The sequence below is a fragment of the Meles meles genome, chromosome 7 (genome assembly GCF_922984935.1).
Source record: "Meles meles chromosome 7, mMelMel3.1 paternal haplotype, whole genome shotgun sequence".
Classification (NCBI taxonomy): domain Eukaryota; kingdom Metazoa; phylum Chordata; class Mammalia; order Carnivora; family Mustelidae; genus Meles; species Meles meles.
In genome coordinates this window covers 52408858-52430234 of record NC_060072.1, presented here as the reverse complement: position 1 = coordinate 52430234, position 21377 = coordinate 52408858, and the positions used below count along the sequence as shown (strand labels likewise).

The following is a 21377-nucleotide window of genomic DNA, read 5'->3' as shown; positions in this document are numbered from 1 at the left end:
GTAATGTATAGAATTTTGTTTATTTGGTTGGTTGGTTGGTTTTTTTAAAGATTTTTTTAATTTAGAATTTTTTGAAATATTTTATTTATTTATTTGACAGAGAGAGATCACAAGTGGACAGAGAGGCAGGCAGAGAGAGAGGGAAGAAGCAGGCTCCCTGCTGAGCAGAGAGCCTGATGCGGGGCTCAATTCCAGGACCCTGAGACCATGACCTGAGCCGAAGGCAGAGGCTTTAACCCACTGAGCCACCCAGGTGCCCCTAGAATTATTTTTTTAAAGTAGGCTACCCACCCAGTGTGGGGCTCAAACTCACAACCCTGAAATCAAGAGTTGCATGCTCTATCCACTGAGCCACCCAAGCACCCCTGTAATTACTGAATCACTGTGTTACATACCTGAAACCAATGTAACTAGTATGTCAACTATATTTCATTAACAAAAATTTAAAATAAGAAGTAAGTACATTTAACATGTAGTCAGGAAGTTTATAATAAAAAACTATCACTAATTGCTTGTGGCTCTGCAGTGGTTCAGTTGGTAGAGCATCTGACTCTTGATCTCAGGGTCATGAGTTTGAGTCCCAAGTTGGGTATAGGGATTACTTTAAAAAAAAAAAAAAAAGAAAGTCTTGCATTCTGTGACTTCTTTCCAGTTGGATTCTGCTATTGTAAACTTATACCATGAAGAATAAAGTGTAGCTGCCCCATAGCTTTATTCAGATTATTCTAAGTGTAGCGTGAATGAAGGTGTCTTAAATTGTTCTGTAAAATAAATAAATAAATAAATATTGTTCTGTTAACAGTATATAACCCCAAATTAGTCTGTACTTATATTTTTATAGTCTTTTAATAAGAATACCCCAAAATGGATTATATTCATCCAACAAGTATGTATGGGGTGCCTATTGTGTGCCAGGCACTGTTGGAGGCCCTGGAACTTCCATGGTGAATGAGATGCATGAGATTCCTGGGTTGGAGTTGAAGTTATAAGCAGAGGCTAGCCAGAACATACAGCCTAGTGGTTTCAACTCCACATGATCACTCCCTTTTTATAATAAATGTTTTACAATGTTCCCTTCAGTATCTTGAAATGAAATGCTTAGATATAATCAACCTGTATGCCTAATTAAGAAAATGACCTAATATCTTAATAATATTATATGGGAAAATAAAATCATATTTAATATGTCAAGTTTAGGAACAGCTTCACTAGCAGACATTAAAGAATCTGATGCTTGCACCTGTATGCATTACCACTTCCAGTGCAAGTACAGTGATCACTTGCATGTTCTATTAATGAGTCACACATCACAAATGGTGGTGTTGTCACTGGCATGATTTTCCAGAGCAGTGAGTAACTCTTCATGGTTTCTAACTAAACAAAGTAGGTTGACATAGAGCTGCATTCTTGTAGCTACAAAAATACTTTGTGTACAAATATATTTTATGTTTATATATCAGATGGAATGATAGACTTCTCACCTATACAAGTTATCTGGCAGGATATTCAGAAGTCATGCCGTAGGGCACCTGGCTGGCTCAGTCAGTAGAGGGTGGGACTCTGGATTTCAGGGTTGTGAGTTTGAGCCCCATTTTGGACATAGAGATGACAAAAGTCATGCTGGATATCAGAAGCTTATTTTTCAGAACTGTTCCCTGTTAATCAGGATGTCTTTCATCTCTGATCTCTGCCCACTCAATAGCAGTAGCTCTTCCCGTTTACCATGGAAAGCAAAACAGCCATTCCTTACCAGCCTTTATGAGGTTGACCATCCATTACCAACTATTATTCTTTCACATAGCCTTCTAGGACCAGAGTTTAGCTTTTGCTTTTTAACAAACTTAAAATGGAAAGAACACATGATTAGCTTAACTGCAGGAGTTCATGTTGTACTCCAGGATGAAATTTTGCTCTAATCTATCTCCTGTTCCATATTATGCCCAGCCCTGTTTTCAAATACAGTATACCAAAAGTTATTAAAAGAGTTAAATAAGGGGCGCCTGGGTGGCGCAGTGGGTTAAGGCCTCTGCCTTCGGCTCAGGGCATGATCCCAGGGTCCTGGGATTGAGCCCTGCATCGGGCTTCTGCTCAGCAGGGAGGTTGCTTCCTCCTCTCTCTGCCTACTTATGATCTCTATCTGTCCAATAAATAAGTAAAATCTTTAAAAAAAAAAAGGGAGGGGCACCTGAGTGGCTCAGTGGATTAAAGCCTCTGCCTTCAGCTCCGGTCATGATCCCAGGGTCCTGGGATCGAGCCCCGCTTTGGGCTCTCTGTTCAGCAGGGAGCCTGCTTCCTCCTCTATCTCTGCCTACTTGTGATCTGTCTGTCAAATAAATAAATAAAATCTTTAAAAAAAGAAAAGTTAAATAAAAACCTGAAGCTCAGCAATCTAGGGAAAAAATATATATATATTTATTTATTTGACAGAGAGAGATTACAAGCAGGCAGGCAGAAGGGGTGGGGAAGGAGGTTCCCTGCTGAGCTGAGAGCCCAACGTGGGGCTGAATCCCAGGACCCTGAGATCATGACCTGAGCTGAAGGCAGAGGCTTAACCCACTGAGCCACCCAGGTGCCCAACAGAAATATTTATATTTAAATGAAAAAATTTTTCATTTTGGAATTCCCAGGCCAGATGTTTAATCTCCCACCACCCTTTGTTTGTGAAAGTCCAAAGAAATCGTCAGCATTCATTCTTCCACCATTTTAATATGATGGATATTTTAATAATATAAACTGAGAGTTTTATAGTAGGTTTATTCTTATATTCCTATTCCAAGTGTGGAAGGCCAGACCCAGACCAAACCCTCCAGAAACACAAGTCTTACATTCAGGAGAGAGCCAGTGAACACACACACATCTAACCACCCTGTATTAAGCCAGTATCATTCAGTCACTCTGCAGGGAATTATACCAGTTAGGTAGTGTATTATTGCACCTTTTGAGGAGATTCCCCCTTTGTCTTCTTCTAGAATCGCTATATCTACTCCTTGTGTGCTAGAGGATTATCAGGCATATCCAGGTACTCGGTTCACAGCCCCATTTATACACTAAGTACCATCTGTTGGGTCAAAGGTCTGGCTAGCACTTCTCAGGGCAATAGTTTTATGTGCTACACCATAAAACAGCAAAACCACTTATACCCCATATGTCTGGTAGGCATAAGTTTGAACACTCAGTTCAAACCCCTCATGCTTATCACCTCTTTTGATTTTGCATTAAAATCTATTTTCCAGTCACCTGGATGGCTCTGTTGGTTAAGCAACTGCCTTCTACTCAGGTCATGATCAAGTCCCGCATCAGGCTCCCTGCTTGGCAGGAAGTCCGCTTCTCGCTCTGACCTCCTTTCTCATGTTCTCTCTCTCTCTCTCTCTCTCTCTCTCTCTTATTCTGTCTCAAATAAATAAAATCATAAAAAAAAAAAAGCGTATTTCCCAAAAGAGTATCCCCCATCCCCATCTCCCACCCCTCCCATACACCACACACAAAATCCAGGGATTGTGACCCTTTGGGAGTCAGACTCATAGATTGTGTTATTTATTTATTTATTTATTTATTTTATTTTATTTTTTTTTTTTTTAAGATTATTTATTTATTTATTTAACAGACAGAGATCACAAGTAGGCAGAGAGGCAGGCAGAGAGAGAGGAGGAAGCAGGCTCCCCAAGGAGCAGAGAGCCCGATGCGGGGCTCGATCCCAGGACTCTGAGATCATGACCTGAGCCGAAGGCAGCGGCTTAATCCACTGAGCCACCCAGGCGCCCCTAGATTGTGTTATTTAGAAACACCCTCCTAGTAGTGCCATTTGCATTGGTTCCCAGGCCCTTGGGCCACAGCCACATATCACAGTGTCATAAGGCATTTGTTTTGATTTGGATGATCAGATCTTTGGTCAACTCTGCTCTACTTTGGTCCATAATAACACTCTTGTAGCTTTATCTTTCAAGAATCTTAAAGTTCTAATGTGTCACTTCTGTGAAGGCAAATGTCAAGAGGCAAAGCATGCATGACTCCTGGTTATACTCTGCAGGGCTTAATGTCCACCAGAATCTCTGTCTGGATCTGTAAGCTCCTAAGCCATGTCTTCTAAGATTTGTCTCTACTCCAGAACTCTCGTATAGTGTCTCCTGGACTTAAAGTCATGTGTTCAACATCAGACCAGCTACTTGTCTGGGTTGCTCCATCCCAGTCAACCCAGTCAGTCTAGTCAGTGAAATAATTTTAGAAAATTTGACTTTTATCTCAGAGTCCAATCTGACTTGCTCTGATGGACTGCATGTCAGGGACGAGGAAAAGGAATCAAGGCTGCCTGAAAAGTTTGGGGTATAAGCAACTGGGTAGATAGTGGTACTGCTTACTTAGAGGGTAAAGATTAGAAGAAAACCAGTTTGAGAGTTTAAGACCAAGAGTCTATTTTAGATATGTGAAGTTTGAGCTACTTTTTAGATATTAGAGAAAACAGTAGAATATATGAATCTGGAGCTCAGGGCGGGAGATAGTTTTGGGAGTTAAAGTATTAGATAAGGGGCACCTGGGTGACTCAGTTGGTTAAGCATCTGCCTTCTGCTCAGGTCATGAACCTGGGGTCCTGGGATTGAGCCCCCATATTGGGATCTATGCTTAGCAGGAGCCTGCTTCTCCTTATGACTGCCACTCTACTCTGCCTATTTGTGCTGTCTCTCTCTCTCTCTCTGAAATAAATAAATAAAATGTTAGAGTGTATAAATAATACTTAATGCCATAGGCCTAAATAGGAGATGAGGAAATAAGACAGTTATAAATGTAAACAGCTATTTTGAGAAGTTTTACTATGATGGGAAGCAGAGAATTGGGTCATATGTAGAAAGGGTGGTGGGGTCAGTTTAGGGCTTTTTTTAAAAAAAAAGGGAGATCTTGGGGTGCCTGGGTGGCTCAGTGGGTTAAGCCTCTGCCTTAGGCTCAGGTCATGATCTCAGGGTCCTGGGATCGAGCCCCGCGTCGGGCTCTCTGCTCTGCGGGGAGCCTGCTTCCTCCTCTCTCTCTGCCTGCCTCTCTGCCTAGTTGTGCTTTCTCTCTGTCAAATAAATAAAATATTAAAAAAAAAAAAGATTAAAAAAAAAAAGAGGGAGATCTTAGAGGTGCCTGGGTGACTCTTGATTTCAGCTAAGGTCATGATCTTAGGATCGCAAGATCAAGTCATGTATCAGGCTCTGCATTGATTCTCTCCCCTACTCCTCCCGCCACCCCCTTCCAAAAAGAGAAGGAAAATGGGAGATCTTAAAGCATGTATGTAAGCTGAAAGGAATGATCCAATAGGGGGAAATTGATACTTAAAAGCGTTAATTGCAGGAACTGATTTCTGGAATTGGTGAGTCTCAATAAGGTGGGTTCCACAGCACAGATGGAAAAGTTAGTCCTTGACAGGAGCAGTTCCATCATAACTGGAAAGTAGGCCTGGAGTCTGGACACAGATTCAGATAGGTTGGTATTTGATAAAAGGCATAGGGAGAATTGATCTCTGATTGCTTCCATTTCCTCGCTGAAGTATGAAGTGAGGTTTCAAAATTGAGAATCAAAGAAGGGTAGTTTGGAGGCTTGAGGAGGGAAAAGAAAACATGAAATCGTCTTTTTAGATTGGGAAAGTGAAATCATAAGGAAAATGTGGTGGAATTTGTAGGTGTTATTGATTACCCATTTGTGTGTAATGTATTACTATAGAACACAAGTTCATTTCTTCATCCTTTTTTTAAAGCATCCTGATATGTATGAGAGAGCAGTACTGAGAAAAGATCATCAGAAGAAGTATGGAGCAACAGTTGATCTTTGGAGCATTGGGGTAACATTTTACCATGCAGCTACTGGATCCCTGCCATTTAGACCATTTGAAGGGCCACGTAGGAATAAGGAAGTGATGTAAGTGGTTTCTGTGTCTAAAATTCAAAACAATTTTAGAAATGTATTTCTGTCTTTGTGTCATCATACGTTAGGGGTGTATACTAATGAATATTGATTTTAGCTATCATTTCTGATGTATTAATCTATTCTGTTTTGAATAAGAATACAGCTTTATAAACTATATAGGCATAATTTTTCATATTGTGTTTAAGTATCTTATATACAAAGTGTAAATGGCATCAGCCTTTTGGTCCATTATTAAAAAATACCCTGCTTTCTGGAGTCTGTTTCAGCACACTGTTTATTTCTCTTTGTCTATTACTTATCAGGGTTTTTCATTTATATAACTGAAAAAAAAATAGTATTTCTGTTAGAACCATTACCAGATCTAAAAGAAATAAAATTTTAAAAACGGGGCACCTGGATGTCACAGTCGTTAAGCGTCTGCCTTTGGCTCAGGTCATGATCCCAGGGTCCTGGGATCAAGCCCTACATCAGGCTCACTGCTCGGCAGGATGCCTGCTTCTCCCTCTCCCACTCACCCTGCTTGTGTTCCCTCTCTAGCTGTGTTTCTCTCTGTCAACTAAATAAATAAAATCTTAAAAAAAATAAAATTAAAAAAGAAAGAAAAAAATTTTTACCCTGAACTGATCTGATTTTTTTTTACCATTTCAGAAATAACATTTAATATACATATATAACATTTAATAAGTTTTTTTCTAGTGTGGTTTCAGTCAAAAAGTGAATGTATTTTACTAGTACATTATACCTTTATGTACTGCCATAATTAATGGGAAATAGTTACTATGTATAAAATCACTGTTGTAAACCAAATAAAGGAGAAAAGAGAGAGGTTCCTGGGTAGTGTCTGCCTTCTACTCAGGAGATTAAGTGTCTGCCTTTGGCTCAGGTCATGATCCTGGGGTCCTAGGATTTTGCCCCACATCGGCCTCCTTGCTCAGCAGGGAGCCTGCTTTTCCCTCTTCCTCTGCCCTTTTACCCCAACCCCCGCCCTCCGTGCTCTCTCTGCTTTCTCTCTTAAGCTCGCGCTCTCAAATACATAAAATTTTAAAAAGCAAAAAGAAGGAAAGAGATGGAATTCTAGATATGAAAATTTTTTTTAAGATCTTATTTATTTGACAGAGGGAGAGAGAGAAGCAAGCAGGGTGAGGAGCAAGCAAAGGGAGAGGGAGAAGCAGGCTCCCAATCCCAGGACCCCGAGATCATGACCCGAGCTGAAGTCAGATGTTTAACTGACTGAGCCACCCAGGCACCCTTAGATGTAAAATTTTCTATAAACATCTGTACAATCATATATCTTTTTATGATAAAAGAAATTAGTGAATGAGCCTGTGTCGTGAGAAATAGCTAATCTATGTACACATAAAACTCTAAGGTTATAAATGTTGTTTAGAGCATGTTCTGGGACAGTAACTCACAGACATCCCAGTGTGTCCAATCAATCTTTAGATCTTAACATTTCTCTTAGACCTTTATTTTACCCCTGCATTTTGTAAGCAAACATGACTTCAGTAATCACAACTATAAAAATATAATCTTTCATCTAATCTTACTTCAGGAAATTGAGAGAGAAGGATATTTTTCTGTTTGTTGATTTGAGGAGGTAAAACCAACTGATACAATGACTTTTGCTAAAAGCTGGCTATCTAAATGTTCTCAGCAAGAACAGTCTGCATTTTCATGGAGGAAGACATCCATTACTGTACTGATGATTTTGGTATAACGTTATTTTGAGCTTGCTTTGTAGCAGTGCCCATTTTATAAAATCTCTTCATTAATGAAGGCTGAGTCAATTTGTGTTTTTCTCATTAAACATAAATTGTGCGTAACAGTTTAATCATGTTTTTGTCACACCTACACTTTAAAGCTTTTGCACATTTTGTGCTGCCCTAAAAATGGTTTAAATAAAAGCATGATGCTCCCTAATGAAGGAAACATGTGACTCATCAGCAGCTAGGAATACCTGATAATTTTGTCATCATGTGCACAGATATACCATTAGAAGAATTTCTTTTTTTTTTTTTTTTTAAGATTTTATTTATTTATTTGACAGATCACAAGTAGGCAGAGAGGCAGGCAGAGAGAGAGAGAGGAGGAAGCAGACTCCCTGCTGAGCAGAGAGCCCAATATGGGACTCGATCCCAGGACCCTAGGATCATGACCCAAGCTGAAGGCAGAGATTTCAACCCACTGAGCGCCACCCAGGCGCCCCAGAAGAATTTATTTCTTTATATGCACAGCTTTTCGTGAACACTGATAATGTTCCGAGGTGCTTGAAATAGTAATAAAGACTGTTTTACAATTGAAGGATGCTTTTGTTTCACATTATAGCAGTGTCGTTCCCTCAGCCTATCATTTACATTTTATTAGTGTATTTATATATGCATCTTAGCAAAATTAGTAAACCTTTACCAAATATTTTAAGGGTTCTGCCATCATTCTCTTCACTTCTTTTTTGCATTAACCTCACGTATCTCTACTTGTTCTTCCACAGTCAGATCTTTCTCATATGAATGCACCTTATTTTTCACATTAAATTCCTTCTGTGAAAAATATGTTAAGGCAAAACTCCTGCTGCCTCTCCTGTAGAAGCAAGCAAGTGGTCCAAATTAGCGGTACCTGGTGTCTTCTGCTTTTTTAGAGAATATATTGATACGCTCAGAGCACATTCAGCAAACGAACAAAAAATTACACTAGAAGGGCGTGTGGGTGGTTCAGTCAGTTGAGCGTCTGCCTTTGGCACAGGTCATGATCTCAGAGTCCTGGGATCGAGCCCCACTTCGGGGCTCCCCTGCTCAGCGGGCAGTCTGCTGTTCCCTCTGATCCTCCCCCATCTCATGCTCTCTCACTCTCTGTCAAATAAAAAAGTATTTTTTTTAAATATGCTAGAAATAATGTCTATAAGCTTATATAAGACTGCTGTATTATGTTTTGCATTTTCATCTGGAAAAAAGTATTTTTGAAAGCATGGAACCCTTCTTTTTCTCCCACTCTCAGGTTTTGTTTAGGAAAGTGCTGAAACCTGCCAGGCCTCTCTCATTGACTTGCTCCATCTTTATGGTATTCTTTTGCTTCCCCCTCCAGCTGTTTCTCTAGGCCATCTTTATTTTTGTCACCTACCTCAAGGATCCAGTTAAATTTGGCTTTTAATTTTGGTACACACGCCTATTCTTGTATGTGTTATGTATTTTTTCAGTTTGCAAAGAATCTTTGTGCTACTGTGCTGTGTATAGTGTTGTCTTCTTTTAAAAGAAAAAAAAGGTACTGTTCATTCTGCAGTAATTTCATAGTCCAGTTGACTGCCTTTGGATAATATGGGTAAAAGGGATTTTTATGGCCTAGAAACATTCTGTAACATAACTTTTTTTGTGTTTGCTCGATTTTTTCAGATGGAAAAATTAATGTTTTTGTTGTGAACATCAAGATGCTGTTATATGGCACTCTGAGATCCCAATGAAAATTAATTATGGCATATATAAAATAATCGTACAACCACTATTCTACTTCAGTCAGTCAGATTCAAAGTATTTTGATTGTTTTATGGATCCTGTGAACATCAATCACAAAGTTTCGTCTAGTAGATAATTGTAGGTGCAACTGAGGAAATATTTTTGCAAAGCCCATTGATATGCTATGAAATAATGAACTACTTATTTTATTCTGCATTTATTCCTCCCAAGGTATAAAATAATTACTGGAAAGCCTTCTGGTGCAATATCTGGTGTACAGAAAGCAGAAAATGGACCAATCGACTGGAGTGGAGACATGCCTATTTCTTGTAGTCTTTCTCGGTCAGTATGGTGTATCCAGTTCTCTTTTGCACTTTGATGTTTGAGATCTTTGTTGACTAAAATCGCAAATACTCAGTATGGTTTGGTTTGGGTTTTTTTTTAAAGATGTTACTATATTTTAGGCGTACTTTGAAGTGTGGTGTTCGTCTTTGTGGCAATGTAAAGATTTATAGATCTATATAAATAGTTTTGCCAGATCTCTATTAGGATACAGGGCAGACATTTTTGAGATTGCCTATCACTAGTCTTAGAATTCTGTCCAATGTAGAGATTTCACTTAGTACCTTGGTATATTTTGTACTGACCATCCGTATGGACAAGACCTCAGATACAGATAGCAATAACTAGAGTTCTAAAAAACAAACAGTCAAGAAGTTTAGGGGTTGCTCAGTCAGTTGGGCGGCTCCCTTCGGCTGGGTCATGATCCCAGGGTCCTGGGATCGAGTTCCGCATTGGGCTCCCTTCTCCGTGGAGAGCCTGTTTCTCCCTCTCCCACTGCCTGATGCTCTGCCTACTTGTGCTCTCTGTCAAATAAATAAAATATAAAAAAAAAAAAAAGTTTAGTATTCTCATTTTTTAAAGTATTTATATTATTGAAAAGGTGAGAATTAATACTTTTTACTACTTTTTTCACTATTTCAAATGTTCAGGTGGGTCTTATTTAACTTAGTAAGCAGAACTCAAAAAAATTTTATTGTCAGACATGAATTCTGTTACCACAAAGAAAAATTTAAGGAGAAAGAAATTTAGAGAGTAAATTATTTTAGGTTTTATTCTGGAAATAAACCCAAAACACTCATCAGTATTTAGAATTTCTGATTATTGAATTGACTTCCATTTTTCCTGAGTCTGGCAGTTATATAATCTACAAGTAACATAGGTTATGATTTACTGGCCTAACACCCATTGTAATTTGTGGGTACTTTTTTATTATTTTCTACAAATAAATAAATTTAAATATTTAATATTTTAAATATTAGCTATTACTCACTTAAACCATATATATCCATAAAACCATATATATCATAAGCTAATAAAATATCTATTACTGTTTTTTTTTTTGTTTTTGTTAATTTATATTTTTGATATCTGTGATACTCATTTTTTTTTTTTAAGATTTTATTTATTGGACAGACAGATCACAAGTAGGCAGAGAGGCCGGCAGAGAGAGAGGAGAAAGCAGGCTCCTTGCTGAGCAGAGGGCCCGATGCGGGGCTCGATCCCAGGACTCTGGGATCATGACCTGGGCCGAAGGCAGAGGCTTTAACCCACTGAGCCACCCAGGCGCCCCTGTGATACTCATTTAAACTAAGAGTTCTTCTAAAATCTTTTTGGGGGGCTTAAAAAAATTTTTTTTGGGTATAGTTTACACACAATGTTATTTATATAGTTTCAGGTGTACAACATGGTATAAAATCAGTTTTTGAGAACCACTATTCTGACAGTTTCATTTTTGTGTGTTTAAAAAAAGTCTCCAAAATGAAATTGGGTCATGCAGCCAGAATTATCCAGAGAAATTCATTTGATTGGAGAGCAGTAGTTGAACATTTTAATAATGGTTTGTGTTAAATTTTGTTTTAGAAAATATTCGTTTTTGGAATTCCAGGCAAAATTGATAAAATGTCCAAAGGGTCAGGAAGTGAGCACTGGCTAATCATTATATTGCTGAAATTCAGAATGAGTAATTTGACAATCTGAACTACAGATTATATATTTCAGGATGCAGGTGTTACCTGTCAGTCTTTAGCACACCACGTTACAAATTCTTTTATAAAAATTGCTTAGGTACCAGAAAGTATATTACATAATCTTTTTTTGAAATAGTAAGTATTTTAAGTACTACAAATCAGTAATGAAAACAACTATGGAAAACAGAACAACTGTTTAAAAAAAAAAAGAACAGTCATTATATGTATTAGCCAAGACTGGGTAGCAATCGAGAAAGACCTAATTCAGCTGGTTTAAGTGAAAAAGGATGTAGATTGACTTTGTAATTGCAAGTTCATGTGTGTATATGACTCAAAGCCCAGCTGAATCCTTGGACTCAGACTGTGACGTCAAGACTTGATCTCTTCAAATCATTCACATCTCCTTTTCTCTGATTCATCTTTGCTTTAGGTCAGGCTCTTTGCTGGCAGCCACAAGGTAACTGCTGCCATTCCTACACTCACATTCTCAAAGCTTTGAAAGCACAGTAGGAAGAGAGACCGATAGCAAAGATTTCTGGTTCTCATTTAACTAACTTGTGTGCTATCACCTGTCCATCTCTAAGTAATTGTAATTAAGCACACCAAGGAATTATTCCAGTGTCTGTTACATAGTCAAGAAAATATTTTAGGGGCACCTGGGTGGCTCAGTTAAGCGCCTGACTCTTGATTTCACATCAGGTCTTGGGGGTGGGAGGTGGGTGGGTGGGTGGGTGGGTGGGTGTGTGTGTGTGTGTGTGTGTGTGTGGAGTCTTTTTGAATGTATTGTATAATTCAGTGAAAGCATGAGAAAAAAATAAGTCTTGACTGTTGATTAACAGACCTGTACCCCTGAAGCAAATAATACATTATGTTAATTTAAAAAAACTTTACATTCTTTTTATTTTTTAAAAATTTAAGCTTATTAGTCAAAGATTATCTCTAGTTGAATTGGCACTCATTGATCTCTAGATGATACTAATTTTACTTCATAAAGAAATACACTACCAAAAAAACTATACTACAAAAGTATGTAAATTCAACATTAAAAATTATATATTGGAGAGCCATATTAAAATAATATTAAAGGGACACCTGGGTGGCTCAGTTGGTTAAGCGGCTGCCTTCGGCTCAGGTCATGATCCCAGCGTCCTGGGATCGAGTCCCCCATCGGGCTCCGTGCTCGGTGGGGAGCCTGCTTCTCTCTCTGTCTCTGCCTGCCACTCTGTCTGCCTCTCTGTCTGCCTGTGCTCACTCTCTCTCTCTCTCTCTCTGACAAATAAATAAATAAAATTTTAAAAAAAAATATTTAAAATAATATTAAAGACCTTGAAATTAAGCCATTATCTTATCCTCATCACTGCCTGGTTCTAATCCACTGATCTTGTCTTGATGGCGGTGGATGTATAACGTTGGGAGTGTTTGGAAAAGTGAGAAATCTTGGGAAGGAGCAAATAAAATAATCAGTAAAAGAGAAGTTAACATTAAATATACCATAACCTCTGATTCATTGACAAGTAATTTTTTTTAAGTTTTAAAAAAAATTTTTTTAAGATTTTATTTATTTGACAGAGATCACAAGTAGGCAGAGAGGCAGGCAGAGAGAGAGAGAGGAGGAAGCAGGCTCCCCGCTGAGCAGAGAGCCTGATATGGGGCTCCATCCCAGGACCCTGGGATCGTGACCTGAGCTGAAGGCAGAGGCTTTAACCTACTAAGCCACCCAGGCGCCTTGACAAGTAATTTTAAACCAACTACCTGACTTTTTGAAAAGTTGGCAGATTTTTTAAAATTTTAGAACAGGGGCGCCTAGGTGGTTTAGTCAGTTAAGTGTCTGCCTTTGACTCATGTCATGATCCCTAAGTCCCAGGATCAAGCTCCACATCAGGCTCCCTGCTCAGTGGGGAGCCTGCTTCTCCCTTTCCCTCTGCCCCTCACCCTGCTTATGCTGTCTATCTCTCTCTCTCAAATAATAAAATCTTTAAAAAAATTTTAGATCAATCTTAAGCAATAGCAGTTACTTTGATTTGTTGGTAGATATTAATATTTTTGTATTTAGAGAAAATGCAGCATTCACTTTTCAAGTAACTTTTTCAATACTATTTTAGGGGTCTTCAGGTTCTACTTACCCCTGTTCTTGCAAACATCCTGGAGGCAGATCAGGAAAAGTGTTGGGGTTTTGACCAGTTTTTTGCAGAAACTAGTGATATACTTCATCGAATGATAATTCATGTTTTTTCACTGCAACAAATGACAGCTCATAAGATTTATATTCACAGCTATAATACGTAAGTACCTCTTTATGTTTTCATCCTGTATCATAATGTTGTGTTTTATAATTATCTTTCTAAATTAGTAGAAGAAATGGAAAGGATGTCTCAGCTTCTCCAAAGGCACCCACTTCCTACTTAGGAAATTAAGCCTGTGTGCTTAGTAAATTCTTTTTCACTTATTTTTAGAGTGAAAGGATTAATTTTCTACTTTTATAAAATTTTGTAGTCAACTTGGTTTCTTCTTAAACTGCAGGTTTTACAAGACTGTTTTTGTTTCTATGCCTTCTCTCTTACATAATCACATAACCACAGATAACATCTACCAGTGAATGGGCTGGGTTAAGAGTGCTGCCCTGTCCGGGTTGCCTGGCTGGCTCAGTCAGAGGAGCCTGTGACTCTTGATCTCCAGTTCCTGATTTCAAACCCCATGTTAGGCAAAGAACCTACTTTAAAAAAAAAAAGAACAAAAATTTTGAGAGAATTACCCTGTCACTTAAAAAACATTAAAGCATATGTCTTAAATATAGTCAGTGTGTTATTATTTACATATGTGGCATAAACCCTGTATTAGGTGTTGGAAAAATAAGTATTTGTTTTACCTGAAAAAAGCACACATTATGCCTATATTATTTTTAAAAATCTACCTATTTGGGGCGCCTGGGTGGCTCAGTGGGTTAGGCCTCTGCCTTCGGCTCAGGTCATGGTCTCAGGGTCCTGGGATCGAGCCCCACATCGGGCTCTCTGCTTGGCAGGGAGCCTGCTTCCCCCTCTCTCTCTACTTGCCTCTCTATCTACTTGTGATCTCTCTATATATATCAAATAAATAAAATCTTTAAAAAAAAAAAATCTACCTATTTGACAGAACTGCATATAATTAAATACACACACACTTATATGTAAAACTAGGGAAATCTGAAATCATAGGTGGACTATATAAGAATCAATATCCTGGTTATAATATTACACTATAATATATGCAAGATGTTACCATTAGGGGAAACTGGGCAAAGAGTATACAGTATCAGTGGATATTTTTTCCTTAGAACTGCATGAATTGGGGCGCCTGGCTGGCTCAGTCGTTAAGCAGCTATCTTCGGCTCAGGTCATGATCGCAGGGTCCTAGGATTGAGCCCCGCATCGGGCTCTCTGCTCAGTGGGAACCCTGCTTCTCCCTGTCCCACCCCCCCTGCTTGTGTTCTCTCTCTCACTGTGTTTCTGTCTCTTTCTCTGTGTTTCTGTCTTTCTCTATGTGTCAGATAAAATCTTAAAAAAAAACAAAACTGCGTGAATCTACGGTGATCTCGAATGTTTTTTAAAATGAAGGGGTGTGGGGTGCCTGGGTGGCTCAGTGGGTTAGGGCCTCTGCCTTGGGCTCAGGTCATGATCCCAGGGTCCTGGGATTGAGCCCCACATCGGGCTCTCTGCTCAGTGGGGAGCCTGCTTCCTCTGATCTCTCTGCCTGCTTCTCTGCTGCGAGTGATCTCTGTCTGTCAAATAAATAAATAAATATTTTTTTAAAAATAAAAATAAATAACTAAATAAAATGAAGGGGAGGAGCACCTGGTGGCTCAGTGGGTTGAAGCCTCTGCCTTCGGCTCTGGTCATGATCCCGGGGTCCTGGGATCGAGCCCCACATCGGCTCTCTGCTCAGCAAGGAGCCTGCTTCCCTTCCTCCCTCTCCGCCCGCCTCTCTGCCTACTTGTGATCTCTGTCTGTCAAATAAATAAAATCTTTTATTTAAAAAATAAATAAAATAAAATGAAGGGGAAAAAAACATTACACCCATTCTGTGTACCTCAGTGTCTGTTTTGACAAGATTCAAATAGTTTTAATGTCTCATAAAACTTCAAAAAGAGACCTTTATTGGCAATTAATTTATCAAGGAGTAAAATCAATTAGATAAAATAATATTTTAGATTTTAATATGTAACATGTATAATAATATTATAAACATTAAATATAACATCAATATAATAAAATATTAATATAACATTAGGTTAGGTGGTATTATTCATCTTTGTTTTGGTATGTAATAGCATGAATAAATGTGTATCATAGAGGCAGCTAGGTGGTTCAGTCAGTTAAGCAGCCGACTCTTGATTTGGGCTCAGGTCATGATGATCTCAGGGCCCTGGGATCGAGCCCGGCGTCCCCAAGCCCGGCTCTGAGCATAGCAGGGAGTCTGCTTGTCCTTTTCTCTCCGCTCCTCCCCTGACTCAAGCTCTCTCTCAAATAAATAAGTAAAATCTTTTTAAAAGATTTAAAGATATATCATAGGTGCTGGCCATTATTTCATTTTCAGAATACATTTGAACATAAAAAAGCCCACCTAAGCCTGAGACAAATCACAGCATTGCTGAGGAAATGTTTCTTTGATTGCATAGGTCTGTCAAGGAGAATCTGCCTTTTTCCCCAAAATAATCATTTTGAAAAAAATCTGGTTTTATTCATTCATTTAACATATTCTACAGTCATATCTCAGAGACTGTTCTCAGCTGTTAAAGGGAGTAAGTTTTCCACAGGTCTGTGAGGTGGGTGATACTGCTTGTGTTTTATAGATGAGGAAACTTAGCACAAAGTAGTTAAGTAACTTAAGGTAACTCAGCAAGTACGTAAAACTGGAATTTGAACCCATGTAGTCTGATCCGGAGTCCGTGCTCCGAAGCGGTCTGCCGTGTTGGCTCCCCATTAGTAAACATTAAGAATCCTATATCTTACACTTATCCAACATGGTTATTCAGACATAAAAGTATTTTGGAATTGATAGCTGTCTAGACACGTTATCAGGTAGGTGAATGAAATCTTTAAAAAAAAAAAAAAACTTCTTACTCCACCCCAATTATGTTGTCCTTTTAAATTTTTCTCACACAGTGCTACTGTATTTCATGAACTGGTGTATAAACAAACCAAAATTATTTCTTCAAATCAAGAACTTATATATGAGGGACGACGTTTAGTCATCGAACCTGGAAGACTGGTACAGCATTTCCCTAAAACGACGGAAGAAAATCCCATCTTTGTAGTAAGTCGGGAACCTCTGAATACCGTAGGATTGATATATGAGAAAAGTAAGTGGGGATTTTCTTAGTGATCCTCCTAGCCATTAAAAAAAAATGATCTGTAGAAATAATTGGCATCTTCATAAAGCTTGATAATAGTAATGTAGAATTTTCATAAATACTACTATTTTGTAAATTAGTTGAATGAGACTAGTAATAAAATTAAAGGGCCTTTGTAGACTACAGAATTTGACCTTAAATATTGTTTCAAAAAATGGTAAAATAGGGGCACCAGGGCACCTCAGTGGGTTAAGTCTCTGCCTTTGGCCCAGGTCATGATCTCAGGGTCCTAGGATCAAGCCCCGCATCAGGCTCTCTGCTTAACAGGGAGCCTGCTTCCCTCTCTCTGTCAAATAAATAAATAAAATCTTTTTTAAAAAATGGTAAGAGGGGGCGCCTGGGTGGCTCAGTGGGTTAAAACCTCTGCCTTCAGCTCAGGTCATGATCCCAGAGTCCTGGGGTCGAGTCCCGCATCGGGCTCTCTGCTCAGCAGGGAGCCTGCTTCCCCCTCTCTCTCTGCCTGCCTCTCTGCCTACTTGTGATCTCTCTCTCTGTCAAATAAATAAATAAAATCTTTAAAAAATAAATAAATAAATAAATAAATAAATAAATAAATAAATAAATAAATAAATAATGGTAAGAGGGGTGCCTGGGTGGCTTAGTGGGTTAAAGCCTCTGCTTTCAGCTCAGGCCATGATCCCAGGGTCTTGGGATTGAGTCCCACATCCGGCTCTCTTCTCAGCATGGAGCCTGCTTCCCCCTCTCCCTCTACCTGTGTCTCTGCCTACTTGTGATCTCTGTCTGTCATAGTTTGCCATGTATGTTTTACTGTAGCTCTCTGCTCTTAGTATTTTACTAACACTCAAAATAACCTTTTGTATCATAAATATGAGCAAATTTTATTGTGTCCGGTGTGACTAGGACACTTTGCCAGGCTTTGGAGTCTAAGAAAAATTAGATCTACATTTTCAGATCTTCAATTATTAATCTTACCAGTGTGGGGAGGGTTTACCCAGATTTTTATCTTTTTGTTGTTTTTAAAGATTTTAAAGCCCCCAGATTTTTACTTTTCTGTTTGGGTCTTTGGGATTTGATTTAGATTTTAAAAGCAGCATTGAGTTTATTGCATAGAAATATATTTAAGAAAAAACTGAACTCTTTAGAAATACTTCAGAGAATTTCTTCATTGTTAAGGATTGAGTGCTAATTGTTTCAAGTGATTTTTTTTTTTTTAACCTGGAAAAGAACTTTGGGACTCCTGGGTGGCTCGGTAGGTTGAGTGTTTACCTTCAGGTCATGATCCCAGGGTCCTGGGATCAAGCCCTGCTTCAGGCTCCCTGCTCATCAGGGAGTCTCCTACTCCCCTCCCCCTGCTCCTGTGTATGTGCTCGCTCGCTCTCTTTCTCTCAGTGTCTCTCTCCCCCTCTCAAATAAATAAATAGTTTTTAAAAAAAGAACTTTAAAGAGTTTTGCTACTGATGTTTTAGAGGTTAATGTTTAATTTTGAAAATTGCTATATAAAGGATATAGTAACCTATTCAAAATAATTTATTTCTGATTTTAATTATTTTACTTCATATTTCAGTTTCCCTCCCTAAAGTACATCCACGTTACGATTTAGATGGGGATGCTAGCATGGCTAAGGTTAGTATTTAATTAAATTACTATGAAAAAAAATTACTCTGTAAACATGTGAATTAAAATTGTCAGTAGTGGAAACAGTAAAATAAATTATCTTTACATATGTGTATGTGATCTAGGAAATTATTCATTTAAATGAAATATTTATATATATATTTATATATTTATATATAAATATATAAGCTGGAAAGTTGTTATGTAGAAGTTTTTTTTAATCCTGTACCACAAATTAGCACCAAATATTGTGTTTCTTCATTAGGCAATAACAGGAGTTGTGTGTTATGCCTGTAAGGTTGCCAGTACCTTGCTGCTTTATCAGGAATTAATGCGAAAGGGGATACGATGGTTGATGTAAGTAAGAAATTGAAATTTGAAAATAAGTGGTAACCACCCCATCATTGATACTTTACTTCTTCAGACTAGGTAGGGTCAAGTGCTTGGGGAGTTTTATTGTTTTGTTTGGTTTCGTTTTTAAAAACTTTGTTTTTAAGTAATCTCTGCACGCATTGGTGGGGCTTGAACTCAGTGACCCTGAGATCAAGAGTCACATGCTCTTCCAGCAAAACCAGCCGGGTGTCCCTTGGGTTTGATTATGATACATTTGTTCCACATTTGGTTACAAAACATTTAGGCGTCTGGGTGGCTCAGTGGGTTAAGCCTCTGCCTTCTGCTCAGGTCATGGTCTCAGTGTCCTGGGACCGAGCCCCACGTCAGGCTCTCTGCTTGGTGGGGTGCCTGCTTCCCCCTCTCCCTCTGCCTGCCTCTCTGCCTACTTGTGATATCTCTCTCTCTATGTCAAATAAATAAATAAAATCTGAAAAAAAAAATTAGCAACTGTTTTTTCATTTGATACCTACAAGAACCTTATGAGACAGATAGGACAAATAGTATCTGAATTTTAAAACATGCCACACTGTACAATGTGATGGTAAATGAAATCTTTTTCCAAGGACCTTGACTGGGGCTGTCATTTCACTGTCTTGGTAGGCTTTGTCATTTTTTGTTTTATGTTTTATTTGTTTTGTTCTTTAAGATTTTATTTATTTAATTGAGAGAGAGAAAGAGCATGAGCAAGGGGAAGAGGGAGAGGGAGAAGCAGGCTTTCTGCTGAACAGGGGAGCCCATCACAGGGCTTGACTCCAGGACCCTAGGACCCCAGGACCCCAGGACCATGACCTGAGCCAAAGGCAGACACTTAACTGACTGAGCTACCCAGCTGCCCTGGCTTTGGCATTATTATAATGCAGTACAATCTGTACTTGTTCTAGAGTTTATGTCCTCAGAATCTTTTCTTTCTTGCCTTTTTCCCAAATGAAGCATACATTCAACTTTATTTTTCTAATAGCATTATTGAGCTGCAATTCACATACTGTTTAATTCACCCATTTTTAAGTGTATAATTCAGTGGTTTTTAGTACATTCAGAGTTGTACAGCCATCACCACTCATTATAAATTATTTTTGTCACCCCAAAAAGAAATCCTGTGCCCATTAGCAGCCACACTATATTTCCCCCATAACCTCCTATCCCCAGGCAACCACAAATATGCTTTCTATCTATATAGATTTGCCTATTCTAGACTGTTCACGTAAGTGAAATTATACAGTGAAATACCCACTCACTTTGACAAGCAATAAAAAACTTTTTCTTTTTTACTGAATCACTTAATATAGTTACTCTAGGTCAGAATATTGATCATCTAGTTAAGTATTCTCTTCCCTGAAAGTAACCCTAAGGAATGTTCTGTGGATGAGTATGACTTGCCCTTTTTTACCTTTCATGATTTGTAGATGCAGTCTTTCACTTGCTAGCACCAGAGAACAAATAGTCTGCCTTGAACGTCGTGCCTCCAGTTTCTATACATCATTTGAGGCGTTTGAATTTTATATACACATAGTACTGGCCTCATGTTCCCTGGGCTCATAATGCTGCTTGGCTTTCATGCTTGTGACAGTTTATGTATATCTGCCTCACACCTATTCATCCTTTCTTGCAAAAACATGTACAAAGTGTTTCATCATTCTCATTCTGCTGGTGCTTTAAGAAGAAAGAAGAATGACACTTTTTTTTGCCTGTCAACCTTTATGTTAAATCCATAAATTGATGGGGTTTTTTAGGTGTTCACATACCCAGCTTGTAAGCCTATGCTTTTTTCTTTCTATTAAAGAGGGTCTTCATTTTTACTGAATAATTTCTAGAAAACTCTTAAGTGTTGAGTCTGTTTACTTTTGTGGTGTTGTTACTTACTCTCTCATGTTCATGCAGTTGTTATCTATCACAGTCACTGCTCCATAAAGCTTGGATTTCTTATACCTAGTAACTTGTAGTTTAGTAAGCCATGAGAAAATAGTTTTTTGGTTTTGGGTTTTTTTAAATAGTTTTTAAGATAGATCACTGTTGGTAAACTTTTTCAGTTAGTGAATATTTTAGACTCCATGAGCTACATAAGTTCTCTTTGGGATTTTTGTTTTTTTTAAAGATCTTATTTATTTGACTGAGGGAGACACAGCAAGAGAGGGAACACAGGAAGGGGGGAATGGGAGAGGGAGAAGCAGGCTTCGTGCTGGGGAGGGAGCCCGATGTGGGGCTCGATCCCAGGACCTGGGATCATGACCTGAGCCAACGGCAGATGCTTAACGACTGAGCCACCCAGGCACCCCTCTCTTCTTTGTTTTTACTTTGTTTTTATAACCTTTGAAAATATAAATGTCATCCTTAGCAAAAACAGGTTTGGTTTGTTGACCTTTAATGTAAACCAAAAGCTCTTCAGTTTTATTATTTACTATGTCATTCTGCTTCTTGAGAGATCGTAATAATAATTTAAATTAATTCTGGTGGTATAAGGTATAATGCTGTTTAGCTTATTCATGTGATTATAGATTTGTTTTTAATTCCTTAATATAATTTTAATGCCTTAGATTTCCAAACTCTTAATAGGTAGTAATTAATAGTTTGTGTCCTGGAAAAGCATAGGGGTCACAGTGATGCTTTCAGTAATAAAAAGTGAATTGGCAAGACTCAGCCCAAGGCAGGGAGGAA

General features: G+C 38.4%; 1 protein-coding gene across 1 annotated transcript in view; it reads left to right on the top strand.

Annotated features, from left to right (window-relative positions):
- The window catches only part of TBK1 (TANK binding kinase 1), a 47389-nt gene that overhangs the window by 17518 nt on the left and 8494 nt on the right, over window positions 1-21377 (top strand). Inside the window, exons 6-11 of the mRNA XM_046013066.1 lie at window positions 5729-5889; window positions 9573-9683; window positions 13474-13653; window positions 16510-16706; window positions 18283-18341; window positions 18598-18689. Of these exons, the coding sequence (XP_045869022.1) occupies window positions 5729-5889; window positions 9573-9683; window positions 13474-13653; window positions 16510-16706; window positions 18283-18341; window positions 18598-18689 (800 nt within the window). The remainder of the gene's footprint in view (window positions 1-5728; window positions 5890-9572; window positions 9684-13473; window positions 13654-16509; window positions 16707-18282; window positions 18342-18597; window positions 18690-21377) is intronic.